This window comes from Engraulis encrasicolus, chromosome 5 (genome assembly GCF_034702125.1).
Source record: "Engraulis encrasicolus isolate BLACKSEA-1 chromosome 5, IST_EnEncr_1.0, whole genome shotgun sequence".
Lineage (NCBI taxonomy): Eukaryota > Metazoa > Chordata > Actinopteri > Clupeiformes > Engraulidae > Engraulis > Engraulis encrasicolus.
The window spans coordinates 50240100-50266928 of NC_085861.1; the positions used below are offsets into that span (position 1 = coordinate 50240100).

The 26829-nt window shown below is 41.5% G+C and overlaps 3 protein-coding genes across 3 annotated transcripts in view; 2 read left to right on the forward strand and 1 right to left on the reverse strand.

Annotated features, from left to right (window-relative positions):
• Nucleotides 1-8544, forward strand: part of cblc (Cbl proto-oncogene C, E3 ubiquitin protein ligase) — a 32982-nt gene extending 24438 nt beyond the window's left edge. Inside the window, exons 10-15 of the mRNA XM_063199634.1 lie at nucleotides 1053-1115; nucleotides 6300-6461; nucleotides 6728-6762; nucleotides 7236-7319; nucleotides 7466-7524; nucleotides 7971-8544. Of these exons, the coding sequence (XP_063055704.1) occupies nucleotides 1053-1115; nucleotides 6300-6461; nucleotides 6728-6762; nucleotides 7236-7319; nucleotides 7466-7524; nucleotides 7971-8143 (576 nt within the window). The 3' untranslated portion in view covers nucleotides 8144-8544. The remainder of the gene's footprint in view (nucleotides 1-1052; nucleotides 1116-6299; nucleotides 6462-6727; nucleotides 6763-7235; nucleotides 7320-7465; nucleotides 7525-7970) is intronic.
• A 6100-nt stretch (nucleotides 8545-14644) lies between these two features.
• LOC134449606 (trypsin-like) lies at nucleotides 14645-18508 on the reverse strand. The gene is made up of 6 exons (XM_063199635.1): nucleotides 18444-18508; nucleotides 17989-18148; nucleotides 17226-17324; nucleotides 16162-16322; nucleotides 15510-15649; nucleotides 14645-15017 (listed from the first exon to the last, which is right to left on the reverse strand). Exons 1-6 carry the CDS (start codon nucleotides 18481-18483, stop codon nucleotides 14865-14867), a joined length of 753 nt encoding a protein of 250 aa, XP_063055705.1. The 5' UTR covers nucleotides 18484-18508; the 3' UTR covers nucleotides 14645-14864.
• A 1569-nt stretch (nucleotides 18509-20077) lies between these two features.
• On the forward strand, nucleotides 20078-25753 carry LOC134449607 (trypsin-2-like). Its single transcript, XM_063199636.1, has 5 exons — nucleotides 20078-20157; nucleotides 20586-20739; nucleotides 21758-22017; nucleotides 24307-24443; nucleotides 25516-25753. The coding sequence occupies exons 1-5, from the start codon at nucleotides 20115-20117 to the stop codon at nucleotides 25663-25665; spliced, it is 744 nt and encodes a 247-aa protein (XP_063055706.1). The 5' UTR covers nucleotides 20078-20114; the 3' UTR covers nucleotides 25666-25753.
• The last annotated feature ends 1076 nt before the right edge of the window (nucleotides 25754-26829 follow it).

The window sequence follows — 26829 nt, forward strand, 5'->3', positions numbered from 1 at the left end:
GTTGTCTGAGTTTGCATTGTCCAACACTGAAGATGTACCTGATTAAAACCACACAATGCAGTTTCCTTTTTCTCTTTTGACTTCTTCTGTCAGTTTCTGGTTAAAGCTAGTTCTTACACTACAGTTTTAGTAAGGGAACGGCGATAAAAAACTCTCAGCTTCTCGGTCACGGTCGGTATTTTTAGCCAGAAGTCCTTGCAGTGGGGTCCTGCCCTTGTTTTGTAGTAGACAATGGCTGTGACAGTAGCGCATTGTGCTCACTGTTGTGCGTAGCATCTGGAGAACGGTGTGGCAACATGGGCCCGAGCTGTGGCTTTTCTGCTTCCTGTGTCAGCTCAGACGTGTGTGTGTGTGTGTGTGTGTGTGTGTGTGTGTGTGTGTGTGTGTGTGTGTGTGTGTGTGTGTGTGTGTGTGCTGTGTGTGTGTGTGTGTGTGTGTGTGTGTGTGTGTGTGTGTGTGTGTGTGTGTGTGTGTGTGTGTGTGTGTGCGTTCGTGCGTGTGTGTGTTTGAGCCCTGCTCTAGGCCAATGCATGCACACATACGTACACTTTCCATCATTTTGCAACAGGTCACACATTGCCTGAGAAGTTAGGCCGTGTGTCTTTACAGAAGAAAAGAAAAAAAAGAAAGAAAAAAATGAGGCTGGTAGTTTCATATAAGTTGTCATTGTTGAGTTTTTTTCTTCTGTCAGTTGAGGACTTAAGATATTCTTGCATCTTAACACTTCAGTTTCGGTAACATGCTACATAACTATACAAAAAAATCACGGACATAGTCACATACGTACATTATATTCATACAAAATTTGCGTCAGTGTTTTTACAACATTTTTTACGTTGTACATTTTGCTTTCACCACATTTTCCATTGTCACGGTTCCTTCCGCTTCATCCTGTTTCTGATCTCCTTGTGCAGAAATCGGACGGACACACCTGTCCGTACTGCCGCTGTGACATCCGAGGCACCGAGTCCATCCTCATCGAGCCGTACCTGCCGGAGCCAGGCAATGGCAGAGCAGGGGAGGAGGCGGAGGCGGAGGCGGAGGCGGAGGAGGGGGACGAGGAGGACCACGAGGATGTGGAGCAGGTCATGAGGAAGCTGGCCTCCATGAAGAAGGTTAGAAGGGCTTCACATTTCAAAAATGAACTATGGAAATGAAAGTGGAAAAGAAATCCAATGAATTGGTTAGAATGTGGTTATTTTTTGTATAATTAAAGGTGCACTGTGTAATATTTGTATTACCAGAATTCATGCTGCCCATTCCCAGTTACCTTTTTCATGAATACTTACCACGACCTTCAAACTTCCAAGTATTCATTATGACTGGGAAAATGGCTTTTTCATATATGAAAAGGGGGGATCTTCTCCATGGTCCGCCATTTTGAATTTCCAGAAATAGACATTTCTAGCTGAAAAACTTACTGCACAGCGCACCTTTAACCCATAGGTGCAATTCTACCTCTTTGTAATGCCTCTGTTCACACATACATCAACATACCATCAAATGCTCCTGGAAACCTCAGACCTTGTGCATCTCATAGACAGGGATTCCACACAAGTACATGTAGATGGATATGGATTCTGCCTGAATAGCTGTATCTTCCAATATACAGCGAGAAGTGAGCATGTGTGAATGTACCTTTCTGTCTCTCTTGGCCTCAATGGAAAGCTTGTGACAGGTTTTGAGAAGTCCACTGCTGCGACTGGTGTTTCAGTTTCCTGCTTCTGCTCATGATGTGGGTGTGTGTCATATTCACATAGGACATCAAATAAATGGAAATCCAGTGTATAATGGGTGAACCTTGCCTAAATAAATGTACAGTCAAGTTCCATTTCCCTCCATATTGTATTACGTCTACATTCTGGGAAGACGTTATTCTTGTTACCAGACAACTGGCCAAACAGCAAACCACAGAGGGTCGAGAGACAGGGGGAGCACATTTCAAACGTTGATGGAGATCACCCCTCCTACCATTTATTGTTTCTATGTCACGACCTAACATTAGAGATTGATTCAGATTCAGATTCAGATAACTTTGTTAGTTCCATCAGGAGGGCAATTCAGTTTGCGGTCCCAGTCTCCATCAGTCAATGAATAAATAGTATAAATAAAAGGATGAGAAAATGAAATACAAAACCTAAAGGAAACGAAAAACAATTAATAAATAAGAAAACAAAAGACATACACATTTTAACACATACATTCAAACACCCTGTCCTGTCAGTAATGAGCAGCCCTCAGTAAATGAAATGGTCAGTAATGAACTCTATCCCCACAATCTTGTTTCATAATCTAATGGTTGTAGGGATGAAAGATCCAGAGTACTCGCCTACTCGCCACTCTTTCATGGAACGTTCGCTGAAAGTTCCCGCGGCTTTAACTGCCAATGAACAGGCGAGAAGTACCAAACTCTGCATTCCAATTGGTTACTCGCTTACTCGCCTCGCTCGAAGATAAAATATTTTCAACTCGGGATCCGCCCCCATATCGCATCGCTTGTACAGTACTCGCCTACTTGCCTGCGAGTCTCACTGGAACACATCGACATTCTATTGACTTAATTCGCTGAGCGAGTAACTAGTAGCGGCGTGTGTGTACTGCCCTTTACGCTTTGTTTTTGTCCTGACAGAATAATAGCGCCTCCCAGAGGGCATTAATGAAAATTCACCACCCAAAACATGGTCAGGCTGACTAATGATACTTTTAGCCTTTTGGACTCCCTGTTTGTTAAACAGAGCACTCAGACTATTTAGCTGTGTTCCAATGATCTTTGATGACTTGTTAACAATACTGCTGAGACTGTTCTTGTCTTGAACCAGCATAAAAAAGAGAAAGTTAAGAGACTCTCAATAAAAGACTGATAAAAGTTACGTAAAATGTTTTTTGAGACACTGAAGGAGTTAATCTTCCTCTCTGAATTCAAATGAATTCTCTGTTGTCCCCTATTGACAATTGTCTCAGTGTTTACATGGAACTTGAGCTCACTGTCGAATATTGTACCTAAGTACTTATAGGAGTCAACGATTTCCATATCCCCCCCCATGTATGACACTTGCTATTGGTTCTGCCTTTGCCTTCCTAAAATCAATTATGAGCTCTTTTGTCTTGGCTACATTTAAATCTAAAAAATTATCGGCGCACCACTTCACAAATGAGGTCAATGCTAGCCCATGATAGACTGGAATGTGGGCCTTGAAATAAAGATAGCAGTGCAGTGTCATCTGAAAACTTGACTAAGTGACTTCCTTGTTGGAAAGTCCTGCAGCTGTCGGTGTACAAAATAAAAAGTAAAGGAGAGAGAACACAGCCTTGCGGCGAGCCCGTATTTGAGGAAATGGGTTGTGATAGTTGACCCTTTACAAAGACTCGCTGTATTCTATCTGTTAAAATGTTTTAAAATAGCAGCAATAGTTGATTTGATAGCTGGAAATCATTTGCTAATCTCTCAATCAGGATATGTGGCTGCATTTTGTTAAAAGCAGAAGAAAAATCTGCGAATAAAAGCCGGACATGGGACCCAGGCTTCTCCAAGTGTTTATATACTGTATCTAAAATAAAGAGTTTTGCGTCATCCACACTACCAGTTGTTGTAATGGATCCAGTTTACCAGTGACCAAGGACGTCACTTGGGTACATTCAGACACACATTTGAAATAAGTAAGTAAGCCCTTTATTATCACACTTGAATTCCCACATTGTAGGATAACAAAGGACATACTTACTTACTTACTTACTTACTTACTTACTTACTTACTTATTTCAAACTTCAACAAGGTACACCCACCACGCATCAGAAATGATTTCTTAAGCCGGCTGGTCCAGACCCTCTGTAGGAAGGATATTAGCACAAGAGGATGGTAAGGCCTAGCCTGGTTCTCACCAACGGTGCGTGTTTGTACACAAGTACAAGTACCGTCTGGTAGTAGCACTGCCGTTAACATGCTCTTCTCAAGTCAGAAAATAAATGGTGCATTTATTGCAACTCACCACCAACAAATTCCTCCTTAATAATTTCTGTTCATCTCTGAAGAGTCAGTATAGTCTAGAATCTGTCCTGTGACTCATCAATGCGAGCTGCCATTGATATTTAACCCTATACTGCACGGTGTTGCCATATGGCAACATACCATTCTTTTGGCATTTCCTGGTATTTAAATATAAATAATAGACACTGATTGGTTTTCATATTGAAACTGTGGCCTTGTTTTATCCAATGATGTGGTTTGTTGACATCACCTGACACCACACACTGCCCCAGGCTCGCTCTTTCCCTCACTGTACATGAGTGTGTCTCCTTGACAGATTGCTCTGGCATTGGCCAAGATTTTTCACACTTTTTGCAATATTTACAAAATTTAAAAAAATATTGGGATGATCTATAGTTAGTCATGATCTGTTTTCACCATTTGTTTTGTTTTCAACTAAAATTATTTCCTTTTTATGTTGAAAAATAGGCATGTTGCCATACGGCAACATTGTGCGGTAATGGAACAAGACGGTCAATAGGGAAAGTGTATTGATACAAATACCCAATTATAATTGATTGATTAATTGATTTATTTATTGATTGAATGATTGATAACTGATAATATTTATAATTAGTGTAAATGGCAGTCTGTAATGAACATTAAAAATGTTATAATAGGTGTACATAACTGTTTTATGAGCTTTCACTCTGAGTACATGTAGAAAAGTGAACAAGGCCTATGCAGCCTCCCCAGACTGCCAAAGGTATACCACAAAAATCCCCAAAACCCAGATTAGAGCATGAAGCTACTGTCATCTTGACCATTTTAAGCCTCCAAAATGTTTTGACTTCATGTGTCTGTTATAAATAGGCTAATTAGTACACAACGTTTGTGCAAATCTGTCAACCCGATCAAAAATTATTGTACAAAGTCAACCATTTTGAAAGTCAGCCATTTTAAAAGCATAATCTCCAAATTTCAAACAGCTCATAAACCAATTATATTATTAACACACAAGATTTACTGCAAATCCAAGCACCCATTGAAAAGCTGTGGCGTAAACAAAAGGTAGGACGTCTCGAAAGATTGCCAACTTCAAAGTCAGCCATCTTGAAAGTTGGCTATCTTGAAAGCACTGGCCTCACAATTTTACATGGCTTATTTACTCATTATAGAGTGTTACCACACAAGGTTTAGTGTAAATCCAAGCATCCATTCAAAAGTTGTGACAAATAAACTGTCTGTTATGTTGAAAGATGCCTGGCCCGCAAATCGGCCATCTTGAATGTCGGCCATCTTGAAAGTGTTGGCTTCCTAAATTAAATCAGTTCATGTACATATTTTAGACAGTTACCATACACATTTTTGTGCAAATCTATGCACAGATATTGTGTTAATACCTAATATATTCATTGGTAGTTAGTCAACGTAATACCACTGAAATGCTGTTTTTCGGGGATATAATAAACAGTATTCACTTGTTCTTTCAATGGCAAAAAAAAAAGTTAAATAACTCCCTTGAACTTGTGGGTAAACTTTCAATGTTTTTCTGAGATAAAAACAATTACATTCCTATAAAATAATCCATAATGTTGTATGACCCTTGTTTGGTCTTGGAGTAAAAATGTACACTGGATCCTTTCCGTAACTGCACAATGTTGCCATATGGCAACAAACCTAAAAGTACCCCCCCAAAAAACTTTTTTTTGAAAAAAATTGCAAATATGTCTTAAGAAGTTCATTTTATGTGACAAAAACCACAGCAAGATTTTTTTCCATGATGGGATAATAATGCGTGCAGTATAGGGTTAAGCAATAAATGCTCCATTTATTTTCTACTCGAGAAGAGAATAATGGCAGCGCTACCAGACGGTAGTGTGTATAGCTGAGCTCCACCAGGGGACTTCAGAGCTACACACACACACCATCGGTGAGAACCAAGCAAGGTAAGGCCAGGAATCTCTTACTGTAACATTCTGCAGCCAAATGGGCAGAGGGATGGTCTCAGGATTTTAGGCTCTCATGTTTGACTCCTGTACCAGCAGGATGAATGTGTCAAGACATTAATCCCCACCTTGCTAACGGGACTGTAACCTAAAAGTGGCGTTGGATGAAAGTGTCTAGAAAATGTAACATAAAATATTGTCCGTGAAGATATACAATTTGATGAAGGAAGTCCTGTTATGGTTGTCTGTATTTCAGTTTCCATGTTTAAGAAAAATCCATTGGTGTTAGATTACCACATGAAACATAAAACGCAAATGTGAGATAGAAACCCAGTTTTTGAGGCCGTCCGAACCTCATGGTGTGATCTTATCTGTTCAACAGAAGATTTCGGAAGACTACCAGACCCCCGGGAAGCCCGTGGATGCCAGCCTCATGCCCCCACCCCTGCCCCCTAAGCTCAGCGTCTCCTCCCCGTGCCCCTCCCCCCAACTCATCCCTCGCTCCCCAATGGCCCAGACACGCGCCAATCACTCTGCCAGCAGACCCGTAAGACCCGCCTTTGTAAAAATAAAAAATGAAAGTATTATTCTTTACCTGACATGTTTCGATGACATGTTTGGATCCCCTGACGAAGATAGAAGTTACACTGTCGAAACATGTCAGTTAAAGTATCACACTTTTACATGTCTGAAACAAAAGAAAAATTGAAGACTTGATTTAACAGTTAGACATGATGAACGAATGTAATACATCTAAAAAATTAAAGGAAAAATGTATGTGATGATTTAAAACCTCTTTTCCTCTTTCCACAGAGTAACGATAAGAACAGGAAATCCTCTGGAAAAAAGTAAGTGCTGAGCCCCAACAGTGTGTGTACTATATCAAAGCCTGTAGCCAACCATTACAAAAGTATACCATTGTCAAATACTTTTATGGGGCATTATGCATATTAGGAAATAATTGTCTGTTGAAAGATGCAGACCTGGGGGACACTTTAATGTTTTAAGACATGGGGCCTGTCATGAATTAGCTGCACCAGAATAGTAATGACCAAGTCATTATGTATTACACAGTACTGAAGACTCTGTAACACTCTGTCATTATGTATTACACAGTACTGAAGACTCTGTAACACTCTGTCATAGCAATATAGTACCATGGTAGCAAAGTCTTTTCAACAACCATGACAGCGTTCCCCCTAGCAGAATTGTGTGCATTATTATGAGGCTGCAAGACAAAAATGGGAATAGTTACGGTTGTGGTGCAAATGTATTGTTTTGTTTCACGAGAGCGCTGCTCCGGTATTCGTGAATGTTTCAGGGGACAGCAGGAGGACTGGTGCACAATAGCGGAGGACAACCCTGGCTGCTCTCTCGCCCCGTCCACCCACGCGTCCGCCCCCAAGTGAGTGAAGGCTCTTCGTAATGACTGTGAACAATTGATTGGTTTCACATTGGGAAAATACGTAAGCGCATATACAATGCACACTTATGTTTTTGCCGTGTCGCAGTGTCTTGAGTGCCTCTTTGTTTTTGCCGTTTTGTTTTTAGTAGCGAAGACTCCAACTCGGAATCAAGCAGGTCATCGTCCTCGCAGTCTGGCAAAAGTGGTACGTGGAACAAGCCGCCTCTCAGCCCAAGCCAAGACACACACGCAGGCACACACACAGACGCACACACACAAACACACACACAAACATATGGACCCACACGCACGCACCCCCCCCCCACACACACACACACACACACACATTCACACATTCTCCATATATCAATCACATTATAATTGATCACAACAAAAGGCCATTCAATCATCCATTTGGGTTTACTGAAAATGGGTTAACTTTCTCTTACATAAAAGGCACATTTTTCAATTAGAATTGTGGAGAATACAGATGGTGTCTGTCATCTCTCTCTCTCTCTCTCTCTCGCTCTCTCTCTCTCTCTCTCTCTCTCTCGCTCTCTCTCTCTCTCTCTGTCTATACTTAGTGTCTGTCCCAATTTCACTCTTTCATCTTCTCTCTCACGCTACCTTTTATGCTGCATTTGTCTTAAGCAGGTAGTGTGCCCTGGTCAGGGTGTTCGTCGTCCTCGTCCTCAGGAAAGAAGAAGAGAGAGAAGGCCCGGGGAGAAAGGCTTGAGCGCAGCGGGACAGAGGCTGCATCATGTGAACCTCAGAGTCAGGAGACACACACGGACGGACACAGACACAGGCATGTGACCTCCTGACAGTGCCCTCAGCGCCGTCCTCAAAGAACTGCTCTGCTCTAGAAAGTGTGAGAAGAAAGTTGAAAAGAACTTTTGTATTTTGAATTACAGAGCCTTTTTCCCACTTTTTGCCATCTTGTGCTTTGGATTGTATTACCATTCTAGTATGACTGGGATGCTGATCTGAAGAAGAACAACAGCCTTCACTCTCTACAACTTGTCAGCCCTGCTACCATAGCTACGTGTAAACGTGTGTTGACCTGCACTGCACTTGAAAGAAATATGGATGAAAACCATTTGCCACAATTTGCAGATGCAATAATTATAATGTGTGTATGAATGTATGAATGGACATATTTAACCTGTGCTGTATGAACTGTAAGTTTTTAAAATGTAACTCATATAAACTAATTAACAAATGTCGCCTTGATAGTTTTCCAATTATTCTGGTATTTTTGTATTCACTTATTATCATTAGAATGGTGTGTTCTTTTTTGTTTACGTTGGGTATGAGGATTTTTTTTCATTTGTTTTGAAGCAAACAATATCCGTGTCGATTTAGCTTCTTATTGAAGTTGACAGAGTTTTTGATCCAAGGCTACCTCATAGCAATTCAAGTCCATATAAAGGTATTAGGAAATGTTACATTACATGACATTGCATTACATTACATTGCACTTAGCTGACGCTTTCATTTATGTTACAAACTAGAAATGTATGCTGTAGACTCAAAACATAAGCATATTATCTGCTGTATTAAATACAATCAATCTTCAATGTTTAATACTTTAAATGACAGTTTTTCTAATGATGACTTTCCATTGTAGCCAACACATTTACAGGTAATATTTGATGTGCTTCACCCCCTTTAGAGCCTTGGTTATAACCTAAGTCCAAGTCTTAATTACAGTTTTTCTCAATTGGTTTGGCTAATTTCTCGAAACTGAGATGACATTCTCAAAAAAACACGGACAAATCCCCAAACCAAAACAGAATGGCATTTCTCATTGCTTTCATCAAATATCAAATGCTTTGTACATGTCTCAAATGTTTAGTACATCTCTGCAGATGGCTATGTACAAGTACCCTACAGTTGACACATTGAGCATGCATTTATCTAATTTTCCAAATAATTTTATCTTGCTTATCTAAACAAATTAGACAATTTCAGTGTAATGGTTGCCCTCTCCAAAACATATCAGCATGATTTCATTGTGTAAGTTATCATATGCAAAGTAGTCTACACAATTGTCAAAAGAGTCAAGGACATAATATTTTAAGAATTGCATTAAACAGTAAAGGTATGACAGTGTTCAACAGGCCAGATGATATTGTAACTGTACTAGTTTGTAGAAAATAATTTTACAACCGTGTATACAGTACTACAGTTTCCTCTGTTATTTGGCTAATTTCTTGACAGTTTTTCAAACATCATTCTGTTTTGAACATTTGCTAGTTGCTTTGGGATTTGTCCATGTTGTTTTGAGAAGGTTATCTCTGTGTTGAGAAATGAGCCAAACCAATGAGAAACCTGTAATATATGGGCATTACTTTCTGTATGTGAAATTACGGTAAAGAAAGTTACTGATAAAGTACCTTGGTAAATTGTCTGTGTTGTCAAACCTCAATGGTTTCACTCACTTTTTCATTCTTATACATTGTCGAAATCTGTTAGCTGAACGTAGACAAAACATCTAACCATTTTGACTTGCAGTGCTTACACAATGGCAAAGGGATAATGTATTTTGGGGTACTGATGATATATGTGGGGAAGGAATCTAGTTTTGACACTCGGGTAAATTGTTTTTGGACTGATATGAGCAAGAGATGAGGATCCATGTAGTTATGCTGAACCATCCAGTTTATTTTGACAGAAGGACTAAATGAATGCAAATGAGCCAAAGCAATTGAGAAGGATCTATGCTATTTTTATGGTACTGACTATTTTTGTGGGAGAAGGATTAGTGCTGATGCAAGAATGAGCTGTTTTGGGAGGTATATGACATTTTGCTAGTTATCTGAACTGTTGAAGTGTAAGAATGTTTGGCCAAATGACCCAATGGTTATAGGAATGTCATCTCAGTTTCAAGAAATTAGCCAACCCAATCGAGAAAAACTGTAAGTTTCTCATTAATGTCATATCAATATTGTTTTGATGTAGTTGAGGGTTTTCATCAAAGAGTGAATAGGCCCATCAACGGGCCCATCTGCTGAAAGTGGCTACCAACATAACCATAAGTATAGCAATGTGCAGATAATTAGGCCTATGTGATTTGCTAGTTTATTTTAGAAATCCAGGCTCAGGTAAGTAAGACAATTTAGATATGCCCATAAAGGACAATGATATGTCTTCTTTAATTTGGGTTGTTTGGAGAACTCGTGCTCACAGATTTGATGTTCGCAGACACACAATGCAGAGGCGGAGCTATAGGAGGTGTCAAGCAGGGCATTTACCCTTAGACCCAGGGCCCTTCCGTCTTAGTAGTGCGGGCCCTATTATGACCTTGGCAGGCTGTATGAGGGGCCCTATCAGTGTCTTGCCTTGGGTCCCTGTGTGCAATTCTTCCGCCACTGACACAAAGCATGTCACTTTAACCTGGGACATGAATGGTACCCAGTCCACGCCCTCCTAGTGACACAATACCTTCGGTGTAGCGTCTAGTCAGGCCAAGAGTAATGTAAATATCGTTTCTGATCTCCCGAAAAATCGGGAACTCCACCCACTTTGTTGGACACCAGTCAATCAGTAGAAAACTTAAGGAGGTGGGTAAAACATGCTGTTTGAGAAACGTTAATTGTTATACTCTTGGTCAGACCAAGTCTCGAAGAGATTTGAGAGTCGATGATAATCAGGCTACATGAATGGCGCCTAGGGCATTGGTGGAGTTGGTTGGCTGACCTTTTATTACCACCACTTGATCTCCTGCATGGCCTAAGTCTCTCAAAAGGATTCACAGAGGCCTTGAATGAGTGAGAAAAGCAGAGAAACGCATCCCTCATTACGCTCATATTTACCCTCAGGGGAATTTGTCAGATGCCTCTACCCCCAAGGGGGAACAATTACGCAAGTGAATCTCCTGCCTCCGCCCTTTAAAGTGAGTCACGGTCTAGCACACGGCCTTCTCAGCGCTCAAAGGACACGAGCTTTAAAACTGTGTTGATGTTAAGACTGGGACAAATTGCTTGTATATTTCTTCCAACCCTTAACTGTCTTAAAGGCCCTGTAGTTTTTTTTTTTTTGTCTTTTTCACTTCGTTTTATGACAGGACAGTGAAGGTGGTGACAAGAAGCGAGTGGGGAGAGAGACAGGGAAGGGGCGGGCGGGCGGCAGAGGACTCGGGCCGGGAATTGAACCCGGGTCAGCCGCATGGTAGACGAGTGCCCTACCGTTTGGCCACGGCAGGGCCAGGCCCTGTAGTTTTAAGAGTTAATGGTACATCTTGTTTAGTTTCATTATGCCCCAGGCTTCCTCAGTAGCAAGGCCATTGTGTTCCACAGATGTCTGTCAGTATCACCTGACAGCAATAGGCTGGGCCAGATTATCGCACAGGCTAGATATGGCTGCAGCCTAGGGGCCCCCACCTACCAGGGGTCAGCAATTCGACAAAGTGGTGGGGAAGAATCAATAATTGCAGAATTGTGACAAGATGAGTTTTCAGTTTTGGTAACACTCATTCCTGGTATAGAATTATGATGGCGTCAAAGCAATTTTATTGTTGAATTTGCATTCTGGAGGGGCCTACAACAACCTGTAGCCTAGGGATCCCATAGCCAGGCCGTGCCCTCCTAGTGACGCAACAGCTTCAGCGTTGCTACTAGTCAGGTCAACTGTCACTGCAAGTACTTTCTGAGTTCCCGCAAATACGGGAACTCCTCCCACTTTGTTGGGAAGCAAACAATCATTAGCAAACCAAGGGAGGCCATTTGGGAAATGCCGTTTGGGAAATGTAAATGGTTATGCTCTTGGTCAGACCAAGTCTTGAAGAGATTTGAAAGTTGATGATAATCAGGCTAGGGAGCCCATACCCTCTGAGTGCGTCCTTAGCAGTAGGCATAATGTAATGGGAGACCATTGTATATGGATTTAGTTGCTGTGGATAAGTAAGGTCTTCATGGCAAAAACCTAATAAGTACTATACCCCTGTAAGGGTGAGATGTCACAAGGTCAAACTTCACAGGAAGTTCTACTCTATTATAACTGTTTATTCTCAGGAGAGGCACAATACGGCAAGCTCAACATCAGATGTAGACTGCCTTTCTTTTTTCCCCCCTGGTTAGTTTCCTCCATCCCTCAGCCTGGTTACTCAGGTCTGAATAAGGTTTCCCTTATTAACTTCTGATAACATCTGAATTATGGTAGTAACTTTTGAATTGTGTTTGTGTAAGTCGTTGAAGAAAAATGTTTTTATGAGATGTCGCATCAATAACATCAAGATTTGCATCACAAGCCCAGAGAAAAGGACCAGAGGAACAAACTGAATGGCAGCCATAGCCCCGTGGAAATACCTCTCTGGAATTTGCTGCTTCTTTCTTCTGACTTAGAGCTGCGCGTTCACTTGTGACATCTACTGGCCATAACTGGGGAGTAAACTTCAGGGAGTTACGGTACAGTAGTTAAACTTTACCGCTCCAGCCGGGATGGCTGATTTATTTCTTGATTTATTTCTTGATTAATTTATTTTTCTATTGCCAGCCTTCAATTGCATACAACATCTGGTTTATGGCAATATTGTAAGGATTACTTCCAAAGGCCATATTGTAGAAATCAACATGGCAAAAAGGGGCCAAAGAGTAAAGGGGAAGACAATATCAGGCTATTTTGCTTCTCTAAAACATAACCATGATGATGATTATTATTTTATATTTATATCAGAATTACTTCCATATTGCCAAGAAGTTTCATCAACCATCTGATAAATTATCAGATGGTTGATGAAACTTCTTGGCAAAATGGAAGTAATTCTGATATATATATATATATATATATATATATATATCAAAATATATCAGAATTACTTCCATATTGCCAATACGTTTCATCAACCATCTGATAAGCGGTTGTTCCAGTTGACATCAACAGTAATGCAAAAGTGGAAGATTCACAGAACATCTCACTTCCCTCTCTGGTATTGACAAGATCCGAAACATGTTCTGATACTTCAGCACTTTCTTTCACAGTGTATTTTGAAACTGTGTGTATTCTATTACAGTTTTTCTCGATTGGTTTGGCTAATTTCTTGAAACTGAGATGACATTCCTAGAACCATTGGGTCATTTGCCATTCTTACACTTCTGCACAACAGTTCAGATAACTAGCAAAATGTCATATACCTCCCAAAACAGCTCATTCTTGCATCAGCACTAAACCTTCTCCCACATAAATAGTCAGTACCATAAAAATGGCATAGATCCTTCTCAATTGCTTTGGCTCATTTGCATTAATTTAGTCCTTCTGTCAAAATAAACTGGATGGTTCAGCATAACCTCATGGATCCTCATCACATGCTCATATCGCTCCAAAAACAGTTTACCCGTGAGTCAAAACTAAATTCCTTCCCCACATATATCATCAGTAGCCCCAAAATACATTGTCCCTTTGCCATTGTGTAAGCACTGCAAGTCAAAATGGTTAGATGTTTTGTCACTGGTAGGCCTACGTTCAGCTAACAGATTTCAGCTATGTATAAAAATGAAAAAATTAGTGAAACCATTGAGGTTTGACGACACAGACAATTTACCAAGGACCTTTATCAGTAACTTTCTTTACTGTAAATTCACATACAGAAAGTAATGCCCATATATTACAGGTTTCTCATTGATTTGGCTCATTTCTCAAAACGGAGATAACATTCTCAAAATAATATATACAAATCCCAAAGCAACTAGCAATTGCTCAAAACGGAATGTCGTTGAAAAAATGTCAAGAAATTAGCCAAATAACAGAGGAAACTGTAGCATACACAGTTGTAAAATTATTTTCTACAAACTAGTAAGGTACAATATCATCTGGCCTGTTGAACACTGTCATGAATTTACTGTTCAATGAAATATTATGTCCTTGACTGTTTTGACAATTGTGTATTGACTACTTTGCATATGATGAACACAATGAAATCCTGCTGACATGTTTTGGAGAGGGGAACCATTACACTGAGAATTGTCTAATTCATTTAGATAAGCAATATCAATTTATTTGGAAAATGCGCTAAATGTATGCTCAATGTGTCAACTGTAGGGTATTTGTACATAGCCATCTGCAGAGATATACTAAACATTTGAGACATGTACAAAGCATTTGATATTTAATGAAAGCAATGAGAAATGCCATTCTGTTTTGGGAAATTGCAAGTTGGTTTGGGGATTTGTCCGTGTTGTTTTGAGAATGTCATCTCAGTTTCGAGAAATTAGCCAAACCAATCGAGAAAAACTGTAATTGCATTACGGTATCTATACCTTTGTTCTCTGTGGTTGTATAGAAAGTATGTTGAGGTGAGCTGGGTACAAAATTCTCGACAAAAGTGCTATTGGTATGGATTTATTTGTCCACAGTCATGCATTTCAGCTTTGCCTCGCACCCAAGAGGTTGAAATTACACTCAAGCCAAGTAAGTGCAAGACATATACAGGCATGCAGGAGCAGAGTGATGTGGCAGAATGGACAGTAGTACGGAGAGGTCCAGAGGGGTAGTAGAGGGATGGGAGTTGGATGGGTGTGAAGAGAGAGGTTACAGCAATCCGACTTGTTAGGAGTTGGCCGCCAGGGTCTCTGTGATCCAGGGGAGAAGCTCGCAGACCTTGACGTAGACGCCAGGGTAGCCAGGCTGAGCACAGCCCTGACCCCACGACACCAGGCCGTGCACCTCTCCGAAGCACTCCAGGGGGCTGCCAGAGTCGCCCTGAAGGAGGAGAAGAAGAAGAAGAAGAAGAAGAAGAAGATTGTTATCAAATGTACTGTATTTGAAGATCTTCATTCATCCAGGTCATAGTCATGGGTAAGCGATTGGGGCGTCAGACTAATAGCCCAAAGGCTGCCGGTTTGACACCTGACACGCCAGGTTGGTAGGCACGGGTGAGGCATAAATGCATTTTTTTTGTGTGCCGTATGCACTGAATGTGGGGCGCTGTCAGATGATTTTGTCCTGAGCCCTTTGTCAACAATATGCAGACTAGGGCCCATTAATATTTTGGAAACATCACACTGGGAATCCACCTCATAGTATACCCAATCCACCTCATAGTATACCCAATTTTACCACAACCCCTTGCACAGGGGCTAAACGTTAAGGGATGAATGCAAAGCAACGCAGGTGCCGTCAACTTAGACAAAATGTTATTGACAGGTTATTACTGCATATTATCAAGTGTTCAAAAAGCCAGTCAGTGCTCACATTGCATGCATCTTTGCCTCCGTCCAGGAAGCCAGCGCACATCATTCTGCGGCTGATCATGCCAGGGTAGGCATTCTCACACTGCTCGTCATCCAGGACAGGCACATCCAGACACTGGAGCCTCTCAGCGGGATAGTAATCTGCAGAATTGAACAAGATATGATATGAATAAATTCAATTTAATTCAATTCAATTCAATTCAATTCAATTCAATTCAATTCAATTCCATTCAAATGACTTCAATTCAATTCAATCCAATGCCATTCAATTCAATTCAACGCAATGCAATGCGATGCAATGCAATGCAGTTCAATTCATACTCAATTCAATTAAATTCAATTCAATTCCATGCAAGCTATGCAGGGCCTATGAGGTAAGCTAATCTTGTTCTTTTTCCGCCCTCTGCAGGACTAAAGTGGTAATACACCAAACACTGCTTTGTTGTGATCAAAGACGGCATACACAACTCTATTGTGTATAACTATAAGAGTACACATTTGAATACATACATTGCTGCTGACAGAGAGGTGAAATGTCCCAGGTCATCTCCAAATGTTTTCAACTGGTTGTTTATTTGTTTAAGCCGATGTGTTTGTAAACACCTCCGATGTCAATGCGGGGCCTGTATGTACTGTATCCCTTTGCCACTCACCACCATCGGGCTCCATCTTGCCCCAGCCGGCCACGCTACACTGCACCCCTCCGTAGGGGCAGCCGGTGGGCAGGGGGATGGGCTTCACGGCGTCAGTCAGCTTCACGGGGTGGAACAGCTTGATCAGCATGATGTCATAGTCCAATGTCTGGTAGTCGTAGCTGGTAATGAAAATCAATTAGAAGGATGCGCGTCACTTTACATTACATTACAGTACAATGTTGAACAGTTTTTTAAAGTATTTTTGGGGGGCCTTTTTGGCCTTTATTATTACAGGACAGTGTGAGAGTAGACAGGAAATGATTGGGAGAGACAGATGGGGCAGGGCCGGGAACTGACCCCGGACGGACTCGAACCGGTGTCCCCATGCGCAATGTAAGCCCAAATGTGGGGGGCTTGTTGAACAGTTTTTACTACCATAGTACTACACCACTACCACTATACACAGCATGTTGTCCCTGCCGTTCTGGTCATAGCCAATTTAAAACAGGGGTCATGTCTTAACGGGCTATTACATTACATGTAGCACATGATTTAATCAACCTCTTATTATACTTTGGCCTAAAGTTTTGTGAAAAGTACACAAATCAATAGCTCGGTAGTGAGGTGAATGTATCAAATGTTGTTGAGCTTTAGGGGAGTTTTTAATTGAGTAGAGTTGTCAATCTCCAAGTAAAATCTCTGCCACAGTTGACCCCAAGTAGTAGCTCAGACTCAGCTGATCAGCTATTGTAACCAGACTGCAAATCTATAAGCAACGCATTACTGGTAATAACATTGTAAAACAAATGTTTGACTCAAATCTTTTGAATAATCTTGCTTTTACTGAACTAAGATGAGTCACCCGAATGTGTCTGTATGCTTGTGCATGTTTTCCAAATGGAGGTTGATGTACGGCAACTAATCTGTCGCGATGAGTGATACTGTAGGTGTACTCAACATGCAACAACCATAGTTTTTCTACAACATCTCAACAAATCTTTTTTTTACTGTGCACTACAGTGCCAACCTGCCTTACAGCACATACTGTATTATAATCTGATGTAGGAGCATGAAGAACTTGCCTGGGATGCCAGCTGATGTGCTCTGTCTTCATCAACTGCTCCGTGCCCTCAAACTTACGCTGGTCGTGCTCTCCCAGAATGACCTGCATGGCGTAGGGACTGAAGGAGAAAGCGAGGGATAGTGGAAAGACAAAAATAAAATAAGGAGGACACCCCATAGATACATGCCACAACAGAGCAGGAGTGGTCATCGGAAGACCAAATATTTAGAAAACACATTAGAGGAACAAATAGCTTAACTTTGATCAAGTGTTATGGGGACAAGAAGCGCTGAAAAGCAGTGTCTTCTTTTGGAAATAGTTCAGATTTCTCTTATCAGAATGTTTGGTTAAATGCTTCAATTCATTGTGTTGTGTTATATACCGGTATTTGTAATCCAAACTAGTGCCTTATTAAAGCTTGGTTTAATCATTATACTACTAATAATTATAATCAGGGCTCTGAATGAACACTAGCCAACGGGCCAAATGCTGGTGAAATTTCAGTTTGGCTGGTAGAAAAGACCAACATACTAATTACTTTGACCCATTAGTGAGTGTGTGTTTGGTTGATAATTTAGCATCTACTAGCCATTTTGGCTGGTGATGAAAAAAATTACAATTTAGAGCCCTGATTATAATACTAGGCCTATACTATAATTGTAATTCATATTTATAACGTATTACATTACTATTGTGTACTAAATTCCATCTTTCACATCTTTAAATGATACTGTTAGAGGCCACAGATGATTGGACTGGACTCTGCCTGCTAATGTACTCACTTGTGCCAGCAGTGGGCCACAGACATCACCCACTGCTCATTGATCAGCACGCCTCCGCAGAAGTGGTAGCCGTAGTTCAGGGATGCCATGTATGGCTTGGAGTTAGGGCTACACTCGTAGCCCCCGATGATCCTGCCATCCTCCCGGGGCACTGCTGCCACTGTAGGGGACGCAAAACTGTAGAGCTCAGAGCAACATTCGCTTTTTTTTGCTTCTTTTTAAACATTAAGTCATTCATTAGTCCGTTATTAGTCTGAGATGATTACTTTCGTAAAGATGGGAAAATGATTTAATGACTTTCAAAAGAACAAAGTATTCACCTATCTGCACTGAAAGTCAGACTGCTGGCAGTACCTGAGGGATTGCAACTGTGCAATTATGCCTTGTGCAATTATGCAAATGAAATTCTAATCAAGTTTTTTTTAAAGATAATGATAACTAGGGCATCAGTTTACCAGAGGCTCCGACGAGTGCTAGCAAAACAAGCAGTCTCATGGTGTCCAGTGACTTCAGTGGCCAAAGACAACTGTTAAAAGTACAGGCCACTTATAAAGCCTCCCTGTCCAGCCCCTCGTCAAACCCACCCACATTATATGCCACAGAAGATGGCCAACTTGTAGTTAATGCTTAATCCCAGGGTGTTCCCAATATGTGTTTTTAAGTTGCTGTTTTAAGTGTGTGTGTGTGTGTGTGTGTGTGTGTGTGTGTGTGTGTGTGTGTGTGTGTGTGTGTGTGTGTGTGTGTGTGTGTGTGTGTGTGTGTGTGTGTGTGTGTGTGTGTGTGTGTGTGTGTGTGTGTGTGTGTGTGTGTGTGTGTGTGTGTTTGTGAGAGTGTGTGAGTTTGAGAGTGTGTGAGTGTGTTTGTGTGACAATCAGGGAAGCCGGGACGGTCAAGGACAATGGGGTCAGTTGTTCCGGTCCCAGGGAGACGGGGGCCCAAGAATTGGGTCCTCTGTATATTTAATATATTGAGTAGGGGGGCCCTTCCATATGACCTTGTCCTGTGGCCCAGACAAAGCTGTCAGCTGCCCTGGTGACGGTAGTAGAAGGAGCAACATGCAACCCAATGGAAGAATTTCCCACGCAAGGGCATGAAGTCATTCAGTACAGTTGGATTCCTCAACGATTTGCAACAATCTTGCAATGTGTTCAAATAAGGTTCAATGAAATACACAGATTGCCGCTATCACCTCACAGAGTTGCAATAAAACCGGTCCTGATGCACTTAGAACTGGCAAGTACACCTCATTATGCCCTTGAGATAGAGGCAAAACACTGAGAGAATATGACATCTGTTGTTTTGATCAAATTCCAGCTGAACAAAATGTGTTTCCTGCACAACAATAATCAAGAAATTCTGACTGGCTAACACATTTTTTTTCTAAAATCTTTTTAAAGATTTCAAAATAAAAAAGAGTCAAATTGGGTTATGTTGACACTTATGGACACAAATTGTTGTGATCCCAATACACTCAAGGCTGTGGTGTCCGTGCCAACTAGGCTGAGATTTTCCCAGCTGCAAGAGAACATATTCTTGTCTGATGTCCTATTTTGGCTGGACATTGAAGAGGAAGACGCAAGGAGTAAATTAATGTATATAATGTGCACTAAATATAAAATACAGAGAGCCTCATTTTAAAGGAGCTTTCCTCAAATATTAAAGTTATTACAATTCGAAAGAAAGTAATGCTGATCATTGATTATTAATGATTACTTAGTGGTTATTTCCTGAGTTGTAAATGTTTATGACTAAATGCTAATAATGGCCTGGCCTTCCATTTAAAAAACAACTACCCATTAAAATGTGACCTCACAGTGGACTTCGGTGGTGACTTCAGTAGTGGTATTGAATATTAAAAGGTATTGAATATCAATGTGTCCCGAGCAACATCAATTATTGAAGAGATTTAGTGATTGAAATAAGAAGTATAATCTTACAATGAGTAAAAAGAATTATGATTGTGTTTTTTCTGGCCTGTGTAGTCATGGCTTAGGGGCAGATGGGGTCGGGAGCTGATGATAACAAATGGGGCCAATGGGCGGGCAGGTGGTGATAAGTGTATTTATAAAACCACCTGCTCCGACACATTAGTGTCCAGTTGGGAGAAGATTTGAGCCGGCAGAATAATGCTCATCTATGTTGTTGCCCTCGCCCTTTTGGGTGCTGCAGGTCAGTAATTCTGCACCACATGTGTAGTGGATCATGTTTCTACAGTTAGAGGAAGGGATGGTTTAGCTGAAGTTATTTCTTTGCACCTTCTAATATACGCAAAAGCAGCTGCTGTTATTCATTACTTTTGTGGAGACACACACTGTGTCTCTCTTTCTCTCACTTCTGTTTGACTTGAAGAAAGAGGCCCCCTTCACATGATATTAGGCCCTCATTTTTCGCTCTGGGGCCCTTCTTGGTAGCTTGCAGGGGTGCCTGAAGTACTTGTGATATGCCAGTGTTTACTCTACTCTACTCTAGTCTACTCTACTCTAATCTACTCTACTCTACTCTACTCTACTCTACTCTACTCTACTGTCTGTCTGTCTGAACTTGTGCCATTGTTACATGACCTTGACCATATGACCTTACATCATTTCCCTACCCAGCTGCAGCCCCAGTGGATGACAAGATCGTTGGTGGGTATCAGTGCGAGGCTCACTCCCAGCCCCATCAGGTATCCATCAACATCGGCTACCACTTCTGCGGTGGCTCCCTCATCAACGACCGCTGGGTGATCTCTGCTGCCCACTGCTGGATCAAGTGAGTGTTGCACCCCGGAGGACAGACTCCCCCCATCCACTCTCTCGCCTCCTGACACTCATAATCAGGCCTGCTGACAGGCGTAGGGACAAAGGGGTATGTTGCCCCGGGCCAAGGGAGATAGGGACCCTAGAATTGGGTCCCCATTACATTGTACTATGTACTATGACAGATGACCACAATTTGACTTACTGTAAACCTAAAAAAAGTTATTTTTTATTAAATACTGTGCCTTCTAATTTTAATATCCACACTGTGCAGCCATCGTAATCATTCATCAGATGTTAAATGATTGCTGTATAAGTATAATAGTGTAGTTGTGCTGTGCAGTATATTGCAATGATATGAAACAAAACAATCCTTATCTTTCAAGACAGGCTCAGTGATATTGGTTTCTTCTTAGTTTTTTCAAAGCGACTTTGAGTATCATGAAAAGTGCTATATAAAACTTATGTATTATTATTATTATTATTATTATTATTATTATTATTATTATTATTATTATTATTTTCTCCAATATGCATTGATAACTAGGCCTATTAGTGGTGTCAACAATAATCGATTCGGCAATGCATCGCAATGTGGGCCAGGACAATTCAATAATCGATTCAGTGTCATAATCGATGCAGCATATTTTTCAAGTTTCAATTACTTCTGTGGATATTTTAGGACCACATGAACGTTAAATTAAATGATAGCACTTCAAAGCATTGAAAACGACAAGATTGATACAGAAAACAGCAAATAAAATGTTGTTCAGTATTGCAATGCATCGTAGAATCGGATTGAATCGAATCGTTACCTCCTGAATCGTAATTGAATCAAATCGTGAGGGCAGTGCCAATGCACACCACTAATAACTAGCCTATGTGTTTGTATGTGTGTCCCCATTTCTTTCACAGCCTCTTATCATGAAAAGCGCTATATAAAACTTGTGTATTATGTATTATTTTTTTTTTCTACAATATGCATTGATAACTATGCGTTTGTATGTGTGTCCCCCCATTTCTTTGACCAGCCCCTTTGGCCAGGTGGTGATCCTGGGGGACCACCACATCTGGGAGTACGAGGGTACGGAGCAGTACATGGCCCTGGACGCCATCTACTGGCACCAGAGCTACGACTACCAGACCCTGGACTACGACATCATGCTGATGAAGCTGGCCCACCCCGTCACCGTCAACGAGTACGTGAAGCCCATCCCCCTGCCCACGTCTTGCCCCAACGCCGGTGACATGTGCACCGTGTCCGGCTGGGGAAACATCTACACCGACGAAGGTGAGTGAGGCTGAGAGGATACACTTTTAGCACTTCAAAAAGAAAAAGAAGTTTACCGCACACTTATTTGACTTTTTGATGCCGCATAGAGGCGAAACGCATTGCTCAATCTGAATAAACGTGCAAAAAGTCAAATAGGCCTTAGTGTGCGGTAAACTTCTTTCTTTTGAAGTATTGAACACACATTGAAGTTTTGAAGTACCAGCACCTACATTTTGCCAATGTGACAACATTAAATTCATTAGGGAAGTGTAGGTTAGGTTATCGCCCCAGCTGTTGGCGATGTAAGATAAATAGCCAACGCTTAAACGCTTAAACGCGGCGCTGTAGGTTACTGCGGTGAGGTTTAGGCCGCCCATTGCACTCTCCGTCATTTTTACCAAACGAAAAAAGTATCCACATCCAGAAAACAAGTTTGAAGTTGCAATATTAGACGTTTCAAATCTTGCGAAGCGGGAATCGGTATAGGGGCTTGTGGCTACACTCAATTTAGGTCTAAGCTTACACATTTTGTCAGAGCTTGCACATTAATGGCAATTCATCCGATCATCATTAAAAAAAAGAAAATTCATTAGGCTATTTATTCTTTTTATGACTCTTCCTACTTCCTGGAGGTGTTCTCACACAATTTAATTAGGCATGTTGTTATCCGCTGAATCGGTGCGTGCGGGTGAATATGAGCATAATTAATATGCCGTCAACATCGTCTAAAATATTCCATATGGTAATAAATGTTGCCTACCCATTTGCGCTTGAATGTGTATTGTGCGTATGCAAGAGAAAGTGTGTGTGTGTGTGAGTGAGAGAGAGAGAGAGAGAGAGAGAGAGAGAGAGAGAGAGAGAGAGAGAGAGAGAGAGAGAGAGAGAGACTACCACGTGGTAAAGCGTATAGCAAGCGCTCCCAAGTGCCACCCGGCGGTTGTTTGGGTACACTGCAGCTAGGCCCGGTACGTACCGAGGTGGATGACGTGGCATTACCTCGGTAAAGGGTGTGCATTAGGGCAGTGGTTCCCAACCTCTTTCTTAAGGGACCCATGTTTTTACTATTGCAAGCTTTGGTGACCCAACCACGCGAGCGCCCGCACGACACGGAGTCACAAAATGCCCTCTGTTTCCTGGGAAAATTTAAATTAAATTAAAAAAATATTTAAAACGAAACCCCTTAAAATCAAGAGGGCTCCGCGACCCCCTGTGGATCTTTGGCGACCCATAAGGGGGGTCCCGACCCATAGGTTGGGAACCACTGCATTAGGGGACCGACTGTAGGAGCTGTGTATGGATCTTTGAACTGATACTTTTAGCACTGTTGAACTGAGAGATTTTTCATTGAGATGAAATTCAAGGTTGCCTAATGGCTAGGGTAACATCTACACCAGTGGTTCTCAATCTTTTTGTGACTAAACACCCCCCTGGCTTCATCGTAAGCCTGCCAATGCCCCCTTGAACTGATCATAAGCCTGCCAATGCCCCCTTGACTTGATATTGCCTCCCATTTGTAATTACGTACGCCCCCTCTCAGTTGTCTCCTTCTCAACTATAACGGCGTTATATGCTGTACAGTAGCCTTGTTTGTATTTCATCTACAACATGTAGTTATCAAACCAATGTCCACAGGCTGTCCATGACTGCCATACTGACTTTTCCATATAAGTTTATGATGACGCCACATGAATCTTCTTCTGTCCTTTTTTGTCCTCTCTGCTCTCCTCTTGCCACCCCTCAGTCTTCAACCCCTCCATGACCGCCATGATGACAATTGCATTGCAATTTTTATTATTATTATTATTATTTGGTATTTTGACTTTATTTATGATAGGACAGTGAAGGTTGTGACAGGAAGCGAGTGGAGAGAGAGACGAGGAAGGGCTGGCAAAGGACCCGGGCCAGGAATTGAACCTGGGTCATCCGCATGGTAGACGAGTGCCCTACCGTTTGGCCATGGCAGGGCCGCATCTAATTTTATGATGGAGCCAAAATGAATGCCACATGAAAATTGAACATCAAATCTTTTTTTCTTCTTCTGTCCTTTCCCCCTTTTTTCCTCTCCTGTGCTCTCTGTGCTCTCCTGTCACACCTCAGTCTTCAACCCCTTCTACCTCCAGTTCATATTTCATCTACAATATAGGCTATTATAATCAAACTAATGGCTGCCCATGATTGCCATACCGACTATTGCATCTAACTTTATGATGGAGCCAAAATGAATGCCACATGAAAATTGATCATCAAATCGTTTCCCCCCTTTTTGTCCTCTCCTGTGCTCTCTTCTCTCCTCTTGTCGCCCCTCAGTCTTCAACCCCTTCTACCTCCAGTGTGTGGAGGTGCCCATCGTGTCTCATGAGGAGTGCAACAGGAACTACGGCGGCCTGATCACCGACCAGATGCTGTGTGCCGGATACCAAGAGGGAGGCAAGGATGCCTGCCAGGTACACTACACCAACCCCTTTGCACTTCAGTTTGTTGATTTATTTGTCTTTTTCTCTCGATTTTTTGGGCTTTAACCCGTTAAGACACACCTTTATAAACTTATAGCTGTTTCCTTTATAAATAATCTGTTACCAGATAGGCAATGACCAAGTCATAGTGCATTACTAAAGGCCCTGTCATATGTCATAGTATTGTAGTACTACGGTAGGCTAGTTAACTATTACAGCGTGCCACTGGCGGTACGGCGTGCATTAAGGGGCTACGTCTTTATTAATCTGACAGGACAGTTAGAGAGTGACAGGAAGTGAGTGGGGAGGGATCAGCAAAAGACCTGCGCGGACTCGAACCCGGGTCGCCGGTGTAGCAGACCAGTGCCCAGCCGATTGAGCCACGTCTGGGCCCTTTAGTTTATTTTTCACGGGGAGATATAAGGCTTTATTTCAGTGGTGTAGTGGTTAGGTAGTTGGACTGTAGATCATAGGGTTGCAGGTTCTATCCCCACTCTTACCAAAGCCTTCCTCCACTGTGGCTGAAGTGCCCTTGAGAAAGGCACCAATCCCACACTCCTCCAGGGACTGTAACCAACACCCTGTGATATATGTAAGGTGCTTTGGATAAAAGTGTCAGCTAAGTGTAATGTATTGTAATATACACTAATGTTCACAGATTAGAATTTTACCTAACCTAATAGATCAGCAAACAGGTTGTTGGTGGGTGGATGTTTGTGGGTATAGTTTGTCAATGTCCAAAAGGATCCAGAAATAAGGGAAGGTGAGAACACTTGAGACACTAAAACCATGAAAGTAGTATACTAGAGTAGTATACTGTACAGTTACCGTAGTACAGGAATCATGTCTGAAGATAAATTGTGAATCTCATCATACTGCTGTATTTGAAATACTCCGTTAATGCTGCTAATTTATGCAGCCAAGGTTTTGGATGTAGCATGGCCTAATCACACTTCTCTGTCTCTCCCCTTCCGTCTCTCTCCTCTGCATCCCTCCATTTTCCTTCCCTTCTCACCACCTCTCTCTCTCTCACACACACACACACACACACACATACACACAGGGTGACTCTGGTGGCCCCATGGTCTGCAATGGAGTGCTGCAGGGCATTGTATCCTGGGGTTACGGATGTGCCCAGCCTGAATACCCGGGCGTATACACCAAGGTCTGCTCCCTTCTGCCCTGGATCAACGAAATCCTCTCCACATATTAGAGGAACAGCAGGCATAGGGTTGCTGATAACATCATGCATCTACAGTAGTAATGGATATGAACAAATGAATAAACAATTAACACTGTGACTATTTCGTGGTCATTCATAACTAACTATGCTTACAAATACAGTTCCGTAAATGTGCAAATGTATTTTAAAACGTCCTTTGTGTTTCATCTCCGTTTCCCCACGATGTCACTCGTGAAACCATTTTTTGTACTATATTAAATGTCCTGATAATAATCTATGATTATGGATCCCCGTGGGTCTGGAATGAATAATTGAATTGGAATGGTTTAATTTAGTGCTTTTAGAATAATTTAAATGAAAATGTTTGGTCAAAAGCCATTAATAATGTGACACATTCAAACACAATGACAAGGAGATGAATGTGTTACCGGAGGCCTTTATATATATATATATATTTTATCACATAGATACATACACCAAATTCGACCTGGAGGCTTTGTATTACGAACATGTCATTCCATACAAGTTATGTAGCATAATATCTAGCCTATAGCATATACATCATAATCTCTACGATACTTTCTTAATATGATTCGATGATTAACCACACAATGCACACCAACTGGGTCATGTTTGATGCCATCTAGGCCCATTCATATATTGCACTAATGAACACAAAAAGATAATGTTACAGTATTACAGTAAGTGGGACCTTATCATTGTGAAGGATTTCCACCCACTGTGCAGTAATGTAACTGTGAAGTAATGTCCAAGACAATCAAATAGTTGTCCTTCAACCCAGTGATTCCCAACCAGGGGTAGGTGTACCACAAGGGATACGTGAGCACACTGCAGGGGCGGCTAATCATAACAAATGTGTCTATCACATTGGAATAGAGGAATAGCTGTAGAGGGGATACTCAAGGTATGGCAAAAATGGGTACAGGAGACAAAAGGTTGGGAAAAATTGCTTCAACCAACAAGGCCATCTCCGACCAGGGCTGGAAACAGTACTGTATGTTTTAAAATAATATTACATGAACATCAAAAGTAGTTACATTACATAAACAATACGTAAAACACACACACACACACACACACACACACACACACACACACACACACACACACACACACACACACACACACACTAACTAACACACACACACACACACAAACACACACACACACACA